The sequence below is a fragment of the Cyprinodon tularosa genome, unplaced genomic scaffold (assembly GCF_016077235.1).
Source record: "Cyprinodon tularosa strain WSP-4 unplaced genomic scaffold, ASM1607723v1 ctg548, whole genome shotgun sequence".
NCBI lineage: Eukaryota > Metazoa > Chordata > Actinopteri > Cyprinodontiformes > Cyprinodontidae > Cyprinodon > Cyprinodon tularosa.
In genome coordinates this window covers 252,189-266,372 of record NW_024039283.1, presented here as the reverse complement: position 1 = coordinate 266,372, position 14,184 = coordinate 252,189, and the positions used below count along the sequence as shown (strand labels likewise).

The 14,184-nt window shown below is 40.7% G+C and overlaps 2 protein-coding genes across 4 annotated transcripts in view; both read left to right on the top strand.

The window, feature by feature from the left end:
* Window positions 1-6,154: 6,154 nt before the first annotated feature.
* LOC119796405 (cytochrome c oxidase subunit 7A2, mitochondrial-like) lies at window positions 6,155-10,410 on the top strand. Its single transcript, XM_038304914.1, has 4 exons — window positions 6,155-6,315; window positions 6,603-6,692; window positions 9,943-10,027; window positions 10,106-10,410. Exons 1-4 carry the CDS (start codon window positions 6,298-6,300, stop codon window positions 10,162-10,164), a joined length of 252 nt encoding a protein of 83 aa, XP_038160842.1. The 5' UTR covers window positions 6,155-6,297; the 3' UTR covers window positions 10,165-10,410.
* Window positions 10,411-11,998: 1,588 nt separating this feature from the next.
* Window positions 11,999-14,184, top strand: part of col12a1b (collagen, type XII, alpha 1b) — a 188,772-nt gene continuing 186,586 nt past the window's right edge. For 2 of the 3 annotated variants that reach the window (XR_005282461.1, XR_005282460.1), the window contains exons 1-2: window positions 11,999-12,185; window positions 12,879-12,996. Coding sequence is in view for 1 of the 3 variants with exons in the window: in XM_038304931.1 (XP_038160859.1) it covers window positions 12,915-12,996 (82 nt within the window). In the remaining 2 variants the exon portion in view is untranslated. The remainder of the gene's footprint in view (window positions 12,186-12,878; window positions 12,997-14,184) is intronic. The other variant, XM_038304931.1, reaches the window with a different exon arrangement.

The window sequence follows — 14,184 nt, the reverse complement described above, 5'->3', positions numbered from 1 at the left end:
TTTGTGCCGCTATCATTTTAAAGATATAACGAAATGTTTCTAGAGGTCCAAGGTCAACCAGCCCCCCCACCTTCTTCAAATTACCCAAAGTGGGTGTCAATTAACTCGGCTCTGTTTGTGCAGCAAAAACAGATTTTAACTGACCTTTGTTGACCTCTACAAAATATTAATATCATGGAAATAATAGCAGTACAAATGGAAATTTTTGCCGTACAGAATTATAAAATTTTAAAATTAATTTTAAATATAAAATATTTTAAATATATATTAAAAATTTTAAAATGCATATATTTAAAATATATAAATGTTTTGTACTGCTATCATTTTAATGATATTAATAATTGTAGAAGCCATCAAAGGTCAGTGAACATCTGTTCATTCTGAAACTGAATTTCATATAAATTATAAGTTGCTTAACCTATGATTATATTATTTTAAACTAAAAAAATGATAGCGGCACAAACAAAAAACACAAATTTTTGCTGCACAGACGGAGCTGAGTTAACTGACACCCATTTCGTCTAATTTGAAGAAGGTGGGGGGGCTGGTTGACCTTTGATGACCTCTTGAAAGATTTCTTTACATCTTTAAAATGATAGCGGAACAAATGAAAATTTTTGCTGCACAAACGTTTGACACTAATTTTGTCTGATTTGAAGAAGGTGGGGGGGGGGGGGGGCAACTTCACTCAGGTCTAAAAATATTCTTTCTGTCATGATTTGTGAACATTAGGATCTAAAGAGCAGCGCCATCTCCTGGTCAGACCCTGTAATTCACTGAAAGGGTGGAGTCAGAGTAAAGAAATATTCACGCCCAGGAGAAGACCAGTGGCTGGAAGTTGGAGGGGATTTTGTTGCCGTTCGGCTGCTTTTGACCAGGAGCGGCCATTTTGAATGGATGCTACTGTATGTTGTTACAACAGTTTAACACTTTAAAAGTATTTCATGTCTACAGATGTGAATAAAGTGGATTTTTAAACAAAAGGCACTTATGAATAAAAAATGAATCCAAAGAGATTAAATTATTACTGTAGTTGGATTATTTATCCCCTTAGAGGACCTGCCTATAGAGATCCAATTTCCTTCCAAATAACCAAATGGATTTATTTGACATTTCAAAATAAAAGCCTAAATTTATACATTTATAAAGGAAGTCAGAATATTGACTTTTAAAGTCATGATTATTACTTTTAATCTCAATATTATGATATTAAAATCTCATGACTAATCTTAAAAGTATTCTTAATCTCAATCTTAGATGACTTTTTATCTCATATTTATGATTTATAATTATAAAATACCATTTTATGGCATTTTACTGTTGAAGTGGCAGCAGTGGAATTCCATACATTAATAATGCTGATTATTTCTGAATCCTGATATTAAAGGTAATTGATATTTATGTTTAATTCAAGGTTATTTTTTTGTCATTTTATAAACTGGTCTCTTTATTTTTTTTTTCGGGGGGTTGCTGGTTCTGATTCCTGTTGAATTGAAATCAGTGTTTTTAAATAGATGTTTTCTTCAGGTTCACAGAATTAATATGACTGTTGAAGCAATTAAGATTTTATTATTGTTTTATCAATAAAAAAAATAATTTATAATCACAGATGATTCTTTAGGAATGCCATCTGATGATGTCATCATGCCGTTGATCAGGCTTTAAAGGAAAAGTATAAATAAATCTGAAATGATTCCATCCTGTTCAATAAATGATCAGTGTTTTTAATTCAGAGTAATTTTCATGTGAATGTGCTTTACTGGAGGCATCCATGTTTGTCAAAGAACACTACTGCCACCTACTGGTTAGTGACATTGTCACGGTGCGGTATCGGCTGTTGATCAAGTCCCAGTGCTGTATCTGGTGTTTGTCACAACGCGCTATTATCCAAGTCATCTTGAAAACATTCTTCTTCCAAATGTTGGCTACATATTACGGGTTTTTTCTCTGGCCAGAAGTTCGATGGCAAATCCTCCCTCTTCAAGTTGGCGATCCAACGACCAACCCGTCCGTGGAGGATCAGGAATCAGAAAGGTGGAATAACTCTTTCTTTCACTTTTACCCGATGTATTCCAGCATCCAGCTGCCATGCACGTGGGCATTGTCAGTTTCACTATAGCTGTGGTGAATTTCAGTGGTGAAGTCCTCTGGAAATCTTCAATAATTGTTGATTGCAGATGTGTCTAGTAGTTCCCATTGATTTAGCTTGGAAAGCGGGGAGAATGGCGCTAGGCTTACCGCACCGTGACGTCACTGCTGGAAGATGGCAGGAGGGAGGGGCTACTATATTTGGGCAAAAATGGCCGCTCCCAGACTCAGTGATCGCAACTAAAATGCTAAATTAACGCTAAATTCATTAAATCACTAGGTATAAATAATGATCCATTGATTATTCTTTGCTGACCGGACTTTTCCTTTAAAAGCGTTATTTGATAAAAAAACAAAAGACTTTCCTTGGAGCTTTAAAGGGGTGATAGAATGATTCTATAGGGTATCTGGTCCTTCAGGTCTCTAATAGGGTGATAGAATGATTCTATACGGTATCTGGTCCTTCAGGTCTCTAATAGGGTGATAGAATGATTCTATAGGGTATCTGGTCCTTCAGGTCTCCAATAGGGTGATAGAATGATTCTATAGGGTATCTGGTCCTTCAGGTCTCTAATAGGGTGATAGAATGATTCTATAGGGTATCTGGTCCTTCAGGTCTCTAATAGGGTGATAGAATGATTCTATAGGGTATCTGGTCCTTCAGGTCTCTAATAGGGTGATAGAATGATTCTATAGGGTATCTGGTCCTTCAGGTCTCTAATAGGGTGATAGAATGATTCTATAGGGTATCTGGTCCTTCAGGTCTCTAATAGGGTGATAGAATGATTCTATAGGGTATCTGGTCCTTCAGGTCTCCAATAGGGTGATAGAATGATTCTATAGGGTATCTGGTCCTTCAGGTCTCTAATAGGGTGTGTAACATTGGTTGGGCTGAAAATGGCATATTAGCTGTTCTATGAGCCCTAATGCAGCCTGGTTAAAAGCCCTAGAATGAAACCACAGGTTTTCTTCCTTTTATGGTTTGATCATGAATATTTAGATGAGCTGTGCTCTGATTGGTTGGTTTACAACGAGCGACGCTGCTGAGCAAAGACGCATCATAGCAACAAGCACTCACTCACTGAAACATCAGATTGTTGATATGGTAGGGGGACCAGATGTCCACTTTTTCCTGGACTACTTTTCACACCTAAAAAAATGTCGGGGGAATTTCAAAACCGTCCGGGATTTTGGTCGCCTACAGGGCAGCAGAACCGAGCCGTCGGCTCCGGGGCTGGTCTGGGAACCCTGGTGGACAGGGGGAGGCAGCCAGCAAACCCGACCCCGTGATGGTAGCCACGGTCCCATGTTTCCCCCCACCTACCTTACTGGCCCCCCAGCCCTTCTCCTCCAGCTGAGGACGGGCGGCTCATGGCTCTCTGCAGAGGTCCGCTCCAGTCAGCGGCCCAGCAGTTCACACTTCATACTATCATTATTCATCCATGACAAATGGAAACTCGTTTTTGCTTTCTATGACCCCTTTAAAGGTTGGGTTCAGGTGGTCCCAGAGTCCAACTTCCAGACATCCTCTCTGCAGCACAGACTCAAGGACAACCAGCTGGCTTCCAAAACATCTGAGTTGTTTTAGGAAATAAATGTAAGCCCTGCAGAGAACCTCCAGGAATAACAGACCGGATATAAAGGAACCAGATCAGGAATATTCCATCAGACCAATAAACAGGTTCACACGTCCTTCAAGTCCTTAGATGTTTTTAAACTTGGAAAAAATAATTCAAGGTCCTGTGAATTTAGAAAACAGATTTAGTTGTTTTGAATGCAGTGGATGATGACTGATCAGGTCAACCGTTCCGCTCTGCTTTCTGGTTTTTCCTGGACTTGTTGAGTCAGAGCGTGACATCATGCCTGGAAAATCTCAAGCTGCAAAGTCTGGCAGATAAAGCTATACTGATGTCTGTTCAAAGGACAGAAAAAACAACATCCTGTTTTATGTTGATTATCTTGATTATTTTCTGCAGTAGAGAAAGTTTCCTGCGGTTCTGGACGATTCGGAGGAGATATAATAAATAAAACACTTAGATTTTTACATCTTTCCTTTTATCACAATAATTTTCACTGTGATGAAGGAAGAGCGAAATGATCAGTTCTATTGGATTCTTGTTTTTTTTTTTTTTTCTTTCTTTATCAAGTCCAATTAAAGCTCCAGGGTGTAATAATTTTAGGGAATTACTGTTATCCATAAGTGTGTTATTTATTTTCATATAAGAACTGAAAGTTTTAATCTTTATGTTTGTGCTTCCTCAGAAATTGCTCTTAGTACATAAGAGCAGGTTTCTCATTTGTAGAGGCAGACATCTTAAACTACAGCAGCTCAGAGCGGACAAACTTAGTGACTGTGAACATCGCCTTTACGCTAAAATGTCACTGCAGAAATTAGGCCTATATGAAACCTTCCTGCACAGACTAATAAAATACGATCTATAAAATTAACTATGTCAACAAACATCTCTCGATCAAATGCATCTGAGCAAGGTCACATTGGCGCCTGGTTCAGAGCCGCTGGGCTCTGGATTCTGGAATCATCGTTCTTCCTGTTTCTCATCAATCTTACTCTGCCACATTTTTTCCTTCTGCTAAACTTTCCTTTTAACATTCAAACTTCTTCTCAATGATTGTAGAGACGACAACACAGCCTAAAAAGGTTTTTATGTGGCTGATGTAATATCCATATTTTATTTTTTTTTTTAGAAAATGACATATTGGATTTCAGCTTCTGAATCCAAAATGATCAGAATGATCACAAAAGCAAGTTTTCAAATGATTTTCTAACCTATAGAGAAACACTCCCAGCTTCTTTGAACTGATGTAGAACATTTAAATCACTTCTAAATGCTAAAAAAGCTCTGATCACTTTTGAAACACGCATGTTTATCTAATAATTACCAAAAATGAGAACATCTGGAAATCTAGCCGTTCAGAAGACAACCTGTAGTTCGGTGAAGCCTCCTGTAGGGGGCAGCAGAGCGTCAATATGGGATTTATCTGAGCAAACAAGAAGCAGCTGCAGTCTTTTAAAGGTCATGTCTCTTAATTCTGATATTTTAAAGCTTTTATAACTTATTCTTTTATGTTAGGAAGTTAATATACAGAGTTTAGAAAGAAAGTTAAAAGCTAAAGGAACGTTTACAGCAAACGATGAGAGATGGAGAAGATAAAAGAGGAAGATTGTTTAGAATTCAAAGAAGTTGGAGAAAGAGTTGGAACAAAATACAATAAATTATAATAAATAAACTACCAATATAAAATAACAGGAATATGGCTGCCTTACATACGGCGGACTATTAGGGACATTCAAAGATTTTCAAAAAGGAATTTATATTTTTTAGTTTATTTAAGAGAATAAACAACCAAATGTACAACTGAAAACAGAAATGTACGAAATTAAAACAAACAGAAAAAATAGCAAATTAATAAGAAAGGAAAATGCAAATTTTGGAGAAAACAGTTGAAAATGTGCAAGATTTAAACATACATTTTCAGGACAATAAAAGTTAAAGTATGCTGCATTAAGCTCATGTAAATATATCATTAATTTGGACTTTAGCGATGGAGTGAGGCGATGGCCTCATGGAGCATTTTTAAGTAAAAATTAATGATATAATAAATTTGCATGTTTATAAGCTCGTAAATGTTTATTGTGCTAAATTTGCTTAATTTTTCTTCTAAATTTGCATGGTTAGAATCTTTAAACGTGCATGTTTTATCTTGTAAAGTTGCATTTAAATTAGCCTATTTATTCTCGTACATTTGCTACTTGTTTCCTTATACATTTGCATCTTTATAATCTCTTAAATTTGTATTTTTTTTACTGTTAAATCTTCGTGTTTATTCTCATAAAAATTCCACTTTAAACTCAAATATGTAAATTACAATTTTATTTTCGTCTCTGAACGTCCCATTACAGGCCGCCATACGTAGAGGAAGATTCGAAACATGAAATATTTAATTAGGGAACGTCAAAAAAACAAACATTTTTAAGGAGATATAAACAAGACAAGACAAATATGGTAAATTGTATCAATATTTTTTTTCATTTATTTCATTTCTTTTTATTTTTTGCGTGATTGGCGGTCATCCCCGCCAGGTGGCGGTAGGGCATCAAACGGTTGTTTGACGTAAGAGGCGAGAAGAAGAAGCAGCGGAGTTCCGGTGTCCTTGTGCCAGAATCGTGCTACCAGCCGGCAGAGAAAGATGTACAGACACATGATAGTGAGTATTTTAGTCAGATAGCTGCTGTTCTGGCTGCTGCTGTTATTGGAGCTGATGGTGTTTCATCAGTTAGCTTAAAACTCTTTAGCTTAGCTTGTTTTTTTTTAGCTTCCGACTGTTAGCCGGGGTCGAGTATTTCCGGGCAGGTTTTATCTTTAAATACTTGTCCTCTCAGTCCCTGAATGCTTGTGCTTCTAATCCTAAACTTGGTCTCACATTTGTTGAAATATTGAATGGATTTGTGTCCCTTTGAGTGAGTTTGTTTCGTCTCTGGCTGTGTTTCCTAGGCTGTCCAGCAGGTGGCGCGGCGGAGCTTCTGCAGCTCTGCCCGCAGGCAGGTGGACAACAAAGTTCCTCAGAAACAGAAGATCTTCCAGGTGAACGCAGCAGAAAATCACCACAGAAACACATCAGATTTCACCTTAATGTGTCTAAATCCATCGTCACGTGACGTCACGCGGGGTTAGGGTCCCTGAAGCGGAGTAAAGGTCAAACTATTCAGCACAGAACATTCAGTTGGTTTTAATCTAATCAGCTGTTCAGCTTTATTTTAGCCAAGCAGTCTGGCTTCCCTCTCATCTCTTCTCCAGGTCTCACAGTTCAGCTTGTGGTTTGCTCTTCCTATTTTCTAAGCATCTTTAAATTCGTAGGGAAATCATATTTAAATGTTAAATAATTCTGGCTTAAACGCGTATATAAATGTACTCTTTATCAAACTATATTGTCCCATAAGTTAGGTTTCTTCTTTTTAAATAGAAATTTTCTATCTTAAAATGACACCAAACCAAGCTTCTGCCGCCCTGGCGTCCTCTTCCACAACATCTTCGTCCCCGCTTTCCTCCTCTAAATAAAAAATGGATGACGGAGGAGACTCATCCACGACCTCCGACACTAAACTCTCCTCCTCTTGCATGTTTCCTCTGTCCATAGCGTTCCTTGACAGCGTCGTTTTTAAGTCACCAATTTAGTGCTACTTGGTCCCAATGGAAATTCCCATTGGGAACCTGCTAGCACTAAGCTGCTAACTGGTTAGCAAGATGCTTCTGAGACACCGGTGACAACCAAATGGCTTGTGAACCTTCCGCCACAACAATCCCGCCCCCTTGATAATCGACCAATCACATCCACTTTATTCACTCGTGTAAAGTCGGGCACCACTCGGGAGAAACAGTTGAACAGCAGCTTTCCTGCAACTTTAAGGCACCAGAACCAAACAAAGATCCTCTCTGCATTTAATTTGTGGAAAGACAATAAATGTAAACGTCCTGCAGATTTTTAGAACTGGACCTTTTACCCAGACACACACTGCAGTGATGATGATGATGATCCTATAATCATTATCAGAAATACTTTAATAATCCCAGAGGGGAATTACTTTTGTTACACGCTTCAGTTAACGTTTTTATATATATATATATATACATATATATATATATATACATACATATGTAAAACTAAATCCAAGTAAAGTGATACGTGGCGTGAAAAATGGTGCATAAATGTCAATTACAGAGTGGGGGGAGTTGCCTGAATCACTTGAGGGAGGCATTATACAGGCTAATTATGATGAAGGACTGAAGTTAATTGATCTAAAATGCCAGAACTTGGTCCTTTTAAGATCCTCACCCCCAGATTCCACATACTGTCAGCGCTCCGCTCACGTACGTCGTGTGGAGTACTTGTCTTTGACGTTAATCAATGAGCGCTGATCCACATCCACCGCCACTCCTCCGTCCGTCAGCGTCAAAATACGGAGTTGAGCTATTTTTTCCTCTGTTCTGGCCAGGTCAAGATCCGCTATTGCAATCGCTCCAAACAGGAAAAACAACGTCGAGAAGATCCAGTTTCTCAAAATATATTAACAACATTGGTAACTATATATATATATATATATATATATATATATATATATATATATTCCCAAAAATTAAGAGCGTTTATTTAAATGATTGGATGCAGACTATTGGTATTTCATCACAACAGGAAGCAGATTTCTCATCTACGTCAAATAATTTATTTTATACAGAGAGGCTTAAAAGTTTAAACAAATCCATTTAAAACTCATAAGATCGCTTCTCAAAACTTTTTTTTATATATATTTTTTATATATTTGAATAGGGACAAAGCACATTAATGAACATCAGTATAAAAACAAATGTAAATATGCTTGATGATGATAGCTTGATGATGATAGCTCTAAAGCTAGTTTTCATCCGTAGTCCCTAGGCAGTTTAGTGGTCACATGACTTCAAAACAAACGTCTTTTTGCAGGAATGGATGAAGAGATGCTGAGTTTGGAAGTAGAGAACAAACGGTTCATACAAAACATGTATGATCCCAGTTATCCCTGCTACAGAAATCCACAGCAAAAAGAAAATTAGGCAGAAACTGAACATCTGCTGGATGATACGTCGTATTAAATCAAGCGTTAAGTTATGCACGTTTTGCTCCTTTGAAGTTAATAATATGGCGCATGCTCTCCTCAAACTCCGAGGACGTCGGAGCGCAGCGGGAAGGGAGGAACAGCGGAGGCTGTAGGCTTTGCTTTGCTCAGACGGTCTGGAGCCCAGCGGGGCGCAGCATCGGGGATTTGGGGGTTAGTTTTCATCCATCCGGATGCAATCAGCCTCTTGCTGAAGGAACGCATCAATCTAAATCCTCCTAGAAACGGATTCCACCTGGAAAAATCCTGGAGATCCTCTATAATCCGTGTGTTGATGTTTAGTCGAACACTTTTCCTCCAAATGTCCTAATTTGTAGAAAATCGGATGCAGCTGAAGGTACCTGCCTATAGATGATTATGGAAAGTAGTAGAAACATCCAGAAGGCCCCTACCTGGGTCCGAGTAGCCATGGCAACCAGACTTTTTGGTCACATTCCAGCCAATCGGCGCCGTATCGACTCGTTTGGTTCCGTCTGCTGCTGATCGGGCTCCATTGTTGCTTAATGCAGATCAGTGTGATGTTTAAGAAGACAGGAAAAATGGCCGCTGTGTTTCTATGACCGCCATCGCCTCAGACGGGGAATTAGGCCACAATTAAAACAAAATAACAATAACGGCCTTTTTTAAGCTGCATTTACTGATGGGCCTCACAGCAGCTTTAGCTCCGGGTTTAAACGTCGCCTCCTAGATTAAACTGGGATTTTATTCGTTTATCTTTTTCAGTGTTTTAAAGGTCTGTGCATGGATGTGGTCGTGATGAAGATGATCAGAAACATCCGGCTTGATGCTCCTTATTGAGATTTTAGAATTTTCTTAGATTGCTTGAAAGGAAGTTAATTTTTTTCCATCCTTATTTCAGTGTTAAAGTTTTCCTGCTGGTTGTTTAGATTTTTTGAGACCAGATGTGACCTTTGACCCCTTTAGCTGTTGGTTAGGACACGAGAACCCCTGTTTTCCACCTGTTGGAGAAGATCCGGAACAGGCAGAACGTCCGTCTCCTGTTCTCTGAGAACATGTAGGATGAAACCGCTGCGCTGAACGGGCCGGTCCGTTTTAAACGCCGTGATTCTGAAGCTTGTAGAGATTTATGATCCGTGTTCCGGTTCTCTGAAACTGTTCTTGGTCTCTGGCGTCGTCATTCCGGTTCTCTAATGTTGTTCCTGTTCTCTGCTGTTCTGTCGCAGGAGGATAACGGGATGCCGATCCACTTGAAGGGAGGCAGCGGCGACGCCCTGCTGTACCGGGCCACCATGGCGCTCACCGTTCTGGGTGAGAAAGCCTTTATTTCTCTGACAGGAAGCGGAACGTCTGCGGTTCTGTCTGACCCCCCCCCATCTCTCCCTGCAGGCGTCGGCTTCACTCTCTATGAGCTGGTGAAGGCATCCTTCCCCCAGAAGAGGGACTGAATCCGGTCCGGCTGTTTACTCCCTGCCGACGGAGCGACCCAGTTTGTACAAAGATGTTCCAGAGTGTTCCGGTTCCGTGTTCCCTCCCCTCTCTGTTCTTATTCCATGTTCTTGGAGTGGTAACTTATTCCTTCTACAATAAACAGAATCTTCAGAACCTCTAATGACCCAAACGAACAGAACTCCTGTAACTTCCGAGCCGCATCAGTCCAGAACTTCTACATTAAACATAGAATTAAAACAAGAGTTGTGTTTGTTGCTTTCCTGTCTTTCACCACTAGGGGTCAGGGTTCACCGTCTGTGTTTTTAGGTCCAGGTTCTGCTGATGAGGCGGGTTCAGAGCCGCTGTTCTGTCAGACCAGCATACCCATAGTCCATACGCTATAACGGTGGAGTCAGCGACGCGTAGCGCAAATATAAGAGAAGAACACTCTGAATTAAAAACACTGATCATTTATTGAACAGGATGGAATAATTTCCTTTTTACTTTCAGAAGTTTGAATTCTGAATATTAGCGGACTTTTGCTTTAAAACTCGACCTGAGAACTCAATAAAAAATATAAATATCACTATATATATATATTTTAATAATTGGAAACCAATGTGTTTTATTTTTTTTCCAGCAATAATAGAATAAAATCACAATCTACACAATTAAAGTATTTCGCTGCTCATGTTTTACAGTCAAAGTGGGCGGAGCTAAAGCTTATATACTGAAGCTGATTGGCCTGCAGTGAACAGCTGACCAACCAGATATCAGCAGAATGTGTCCATGGCAGGAATAAATGTTGCAGATATGGTATAATTGGAGCTGTCATTCAATAATTTTAATATTTTAACAGTTTTAAAAGACTGATTTTTATCTAATAAACTTTATGTTGCATTTCAATGCTCTTTCTCTAATTAGATTTACTTAAATTATGACATTAAATCATTTTAAATGAAATATTTAATGTCACTCTGGGACACATATTGACCTTGAGGCTGCAGCGCCACCTTGTGGAGACCAGCAGCTCATCTGGATGAGCTCTGACCAATCAGGACACGCGCATCATCATCCTCCAGGTGAGGAACATCTGCCAGGCTGCCACCAGAGGGCGCCAGAGGCCGCACAGATGTTCCGACTTGGCGCCACGATGCAAGTCTCTAAGATCTAATTAAAAAGCCAAAACGCGGTTTGGCAGCGATAATTACGTCACGCATCGTTCCTTTCAGCACATCCTGATGGATTTGATCAAACTTGCATAACAGCTGACATTAGCGCTCATTCAGAACAGCTGATGTTGGGTTTTTATTCCTCCTCTCTGGTTTTAAGGATGGATCTGTCTCCAGATGGCAGGAATCTGAACAGGCGCTTCATTTATGGCCCTGAAGGCCCTTTCTGGTCCCCTTGGAACCTTTAACGCGCCAGGAACCTTCAGCTGCTTTATTCAGCTCTAATATGAACCCATGAATGAAAAACACCTGAAACCAGTCCTGGACACGTGTCAGAACTTTTCCCAGATAATTCAAGCGCCCTTTGAAACAAACCCACAATGATGGGTTTAAAAGTAGGAAAAAGCTTGACTCAGGCTTTAGTCTTCTGCGCTGAGGAATATTTTCCCCATAATTCCCGGAATCCAACGGGAATAAAGCCCTCAGACAGTTTTCCTGACCCCCTTTCCGCGCTGCGCCGCTGTCTCCATGCGCAGCCGGGGCGCACAGATCCTCCATCAGCGGAAAGGAATGCAGAAAACTATGGAAAAGTTTCCGTGAGTCTGCCAGCCCTCTCAGAGGTTACGCGCCCCTTTCTGGCCCGGCTGCGTGTCGTAAGAGTTTGGAGAGCCCCCCCTCCCCCGTTAAGTAGCAGACCGTCTGGGAACTCTCCCCACTTGGAAGGAGACTCTCCGACGCGTCGGGAACCCACGCAGATCGTGGACTCGGCAGCGGACCACACCAGGACTCGGTTTTTCTCAGGCTGGGATCCGCAGAGGCTTTAACTCATTTATTCACTCACAGATTTTCAGCGGTTCCATCCGCAGGTGAGTCTGGATTATTCTCCATTTTCAAACTTTTATAGCTCTTGAGCCACATGGAGTAAAAACAAAGTTATTGGCTCCATGTAAAGAATAAAATCTCTAATTTTCTCCTGTATTTTCTGATTTACAGGAACTGCACTGCTATGTTTGTAGATGTGCTTCATAAAACAACTTCATTTCTCACCTGGATTTGCTATGTAGAAATAATTAAGAATTGTTCTCCAGCAGGATAGAACTATTTAACACTCTTCTTTATGATAAAAAATTAATAAAAGTTGACTTTAATGGAGCTTTTCATGCAGATATTTAAAGGAGGTTTAAGTTTTATTTGATTCATTTCGGTTCTAGAATCCCGTCCGTGTCTTGGCACCGCTGTGCGTAATTACGCACGGAACCGAACCTTCTTCCAGCCTTTTCTGAACACTGAGAGGAAAAGAAAACTTGATTCCTTTGAACATAAGTTGAAGTCATTTGGTTCCTAATGTTCTGCAACAGAACAGAAACTCTGAGTGGAAAAAAAAAACCTTCTGATGGTCGGAAGATGGGAACTTTAGATTGGAGCTTCTGCGGCGTTTGACGTTTTTGTTGCGCATTTATATTTTGCTTTATGTTAAAGTTGAGGAGTATTTTTCAGGGAGACATTATGAGTTTTACTCTGAGGAAGCTGCAGCTCTAACCTCCTCCTCCTCCTTGCAGCTTTTCCTTTGTACAGCTGAGGCAGAGGAGCTGAAGATGAAGAGCAGGTTGTCTCTGGCTGCCTTGGCCCTCCTGGCCCTCCTGCTGCAGCTGTCCTCCTCCCAGGCCCAGGACTCAGGTAAAGCTGCTTCTCCTCCTCCTCCTCCTCTTCCAACCCTCAATCTGACTTCCAGCTCCTCTCATCTTCTCTTTACCTCCAACAGAAAAGTCTGAATAAACTCTGAGAAAGGAAAAAGTGTGCGTTTGATTTGTTGAACTATTTTTCTCTCCACAGCCTCAGTTTTGTTTCCCTTTGCAGGAATTTGACAAATGTCCTGAAATCTGCCTCAGATTTATGGAGGCAGCTTTCAGACCAGATGTTGCCTCTAAATCATGACTTTAACTTCAGCGACGTTAGAGACTCTAAATATCTATTTAAAAACATTAATTAGAGGAGAACTTCGTCTCTATAGATTTTACTTCTTTACTAAAAAACATAAAAACATTTTTTTTTTCTGTTAGCGCGGCTTTTTTATGACTTAGATGGAGTTCGTTGTGTTTACAGCAGGGGGCGCTCTTGCTCCAACTCTAGCTCCAGGTTTAGATGAAACTTGTCCCGTTTATAAAGACAGAGGGGGGGGGTGGGGGGTGGGGTGGGGGGGGGGGGGGGGGGGGGAACGGGAGCACTTGGATATAGTTGATCAAGGATCCTCCCAACATTTTTCCTCCTGACTAAATAAAAATGTATTTTCCAGAAGATGGGAAAAAAATGGCTGAAGTTAAGAAAGGGAAAAGATCCAGGAGAGGTTGGGGCCTCCTGGGGCCTCCTGGGGCTCCTGTCTCTCATTTAGAGCCCCATCAGGGGCGGCGGCACCCATCATGGCGCAACATCGTTGGACCTTCTCTGTCTGGAGTTAAAGTCCAGCAGCAGAAAGAGTCAAACACTGAGAGCAGAAGAAGATCTGGGTGGGGTCGGGGGTTGGGGGGGAGGGTTGGAACGATGGATGTCTGGACCTGAAATTCCCCCCCCCCGGTTGTTTCTGGATGCGTTGACCCGTTTGGAAGCAGAAGCAGCGCCGTGGACTCACCAGGTTGGTGGATCCTCCATCTCTGATGTCCTGTGATCTTCCCGGTCAGCCTTGACGGCCTCTCTGGGCCCAAAGTCTCGGCTTTCCAGCAATATTTTACAATGATGCTCTTCACAAACCCTCTGACTGGTTGGTGGTTTAGGAGACCAGGATCCTCTGTAGCTAGAAGGACAAGATGCTGCTCAGATCTTCTACCGTTAGACCTTCATCCAGCTCAGATCTTCTACCGTTAGACCTTC

Bases quoted from the DNA above. Each gene is read 5' to 3' on its own strand.
- LOC119796405 (XM_038304914.1), top strand. The intron at 6,693-9,942 runs GTGAACGCAGCA...GTTCTGTCGCAG, and splicing joins AGAAACAGAAGATCTTCCAG to GAGGATAACGGGATGCCGAT. The intron at 10,028-10,105 runs GTGAGAAAGCCT...CTCTCCCTGCAG, and splicing joins CATGGCGCTCACCGTTCTGG to GCGTCGGCTTCACTCTCTAT.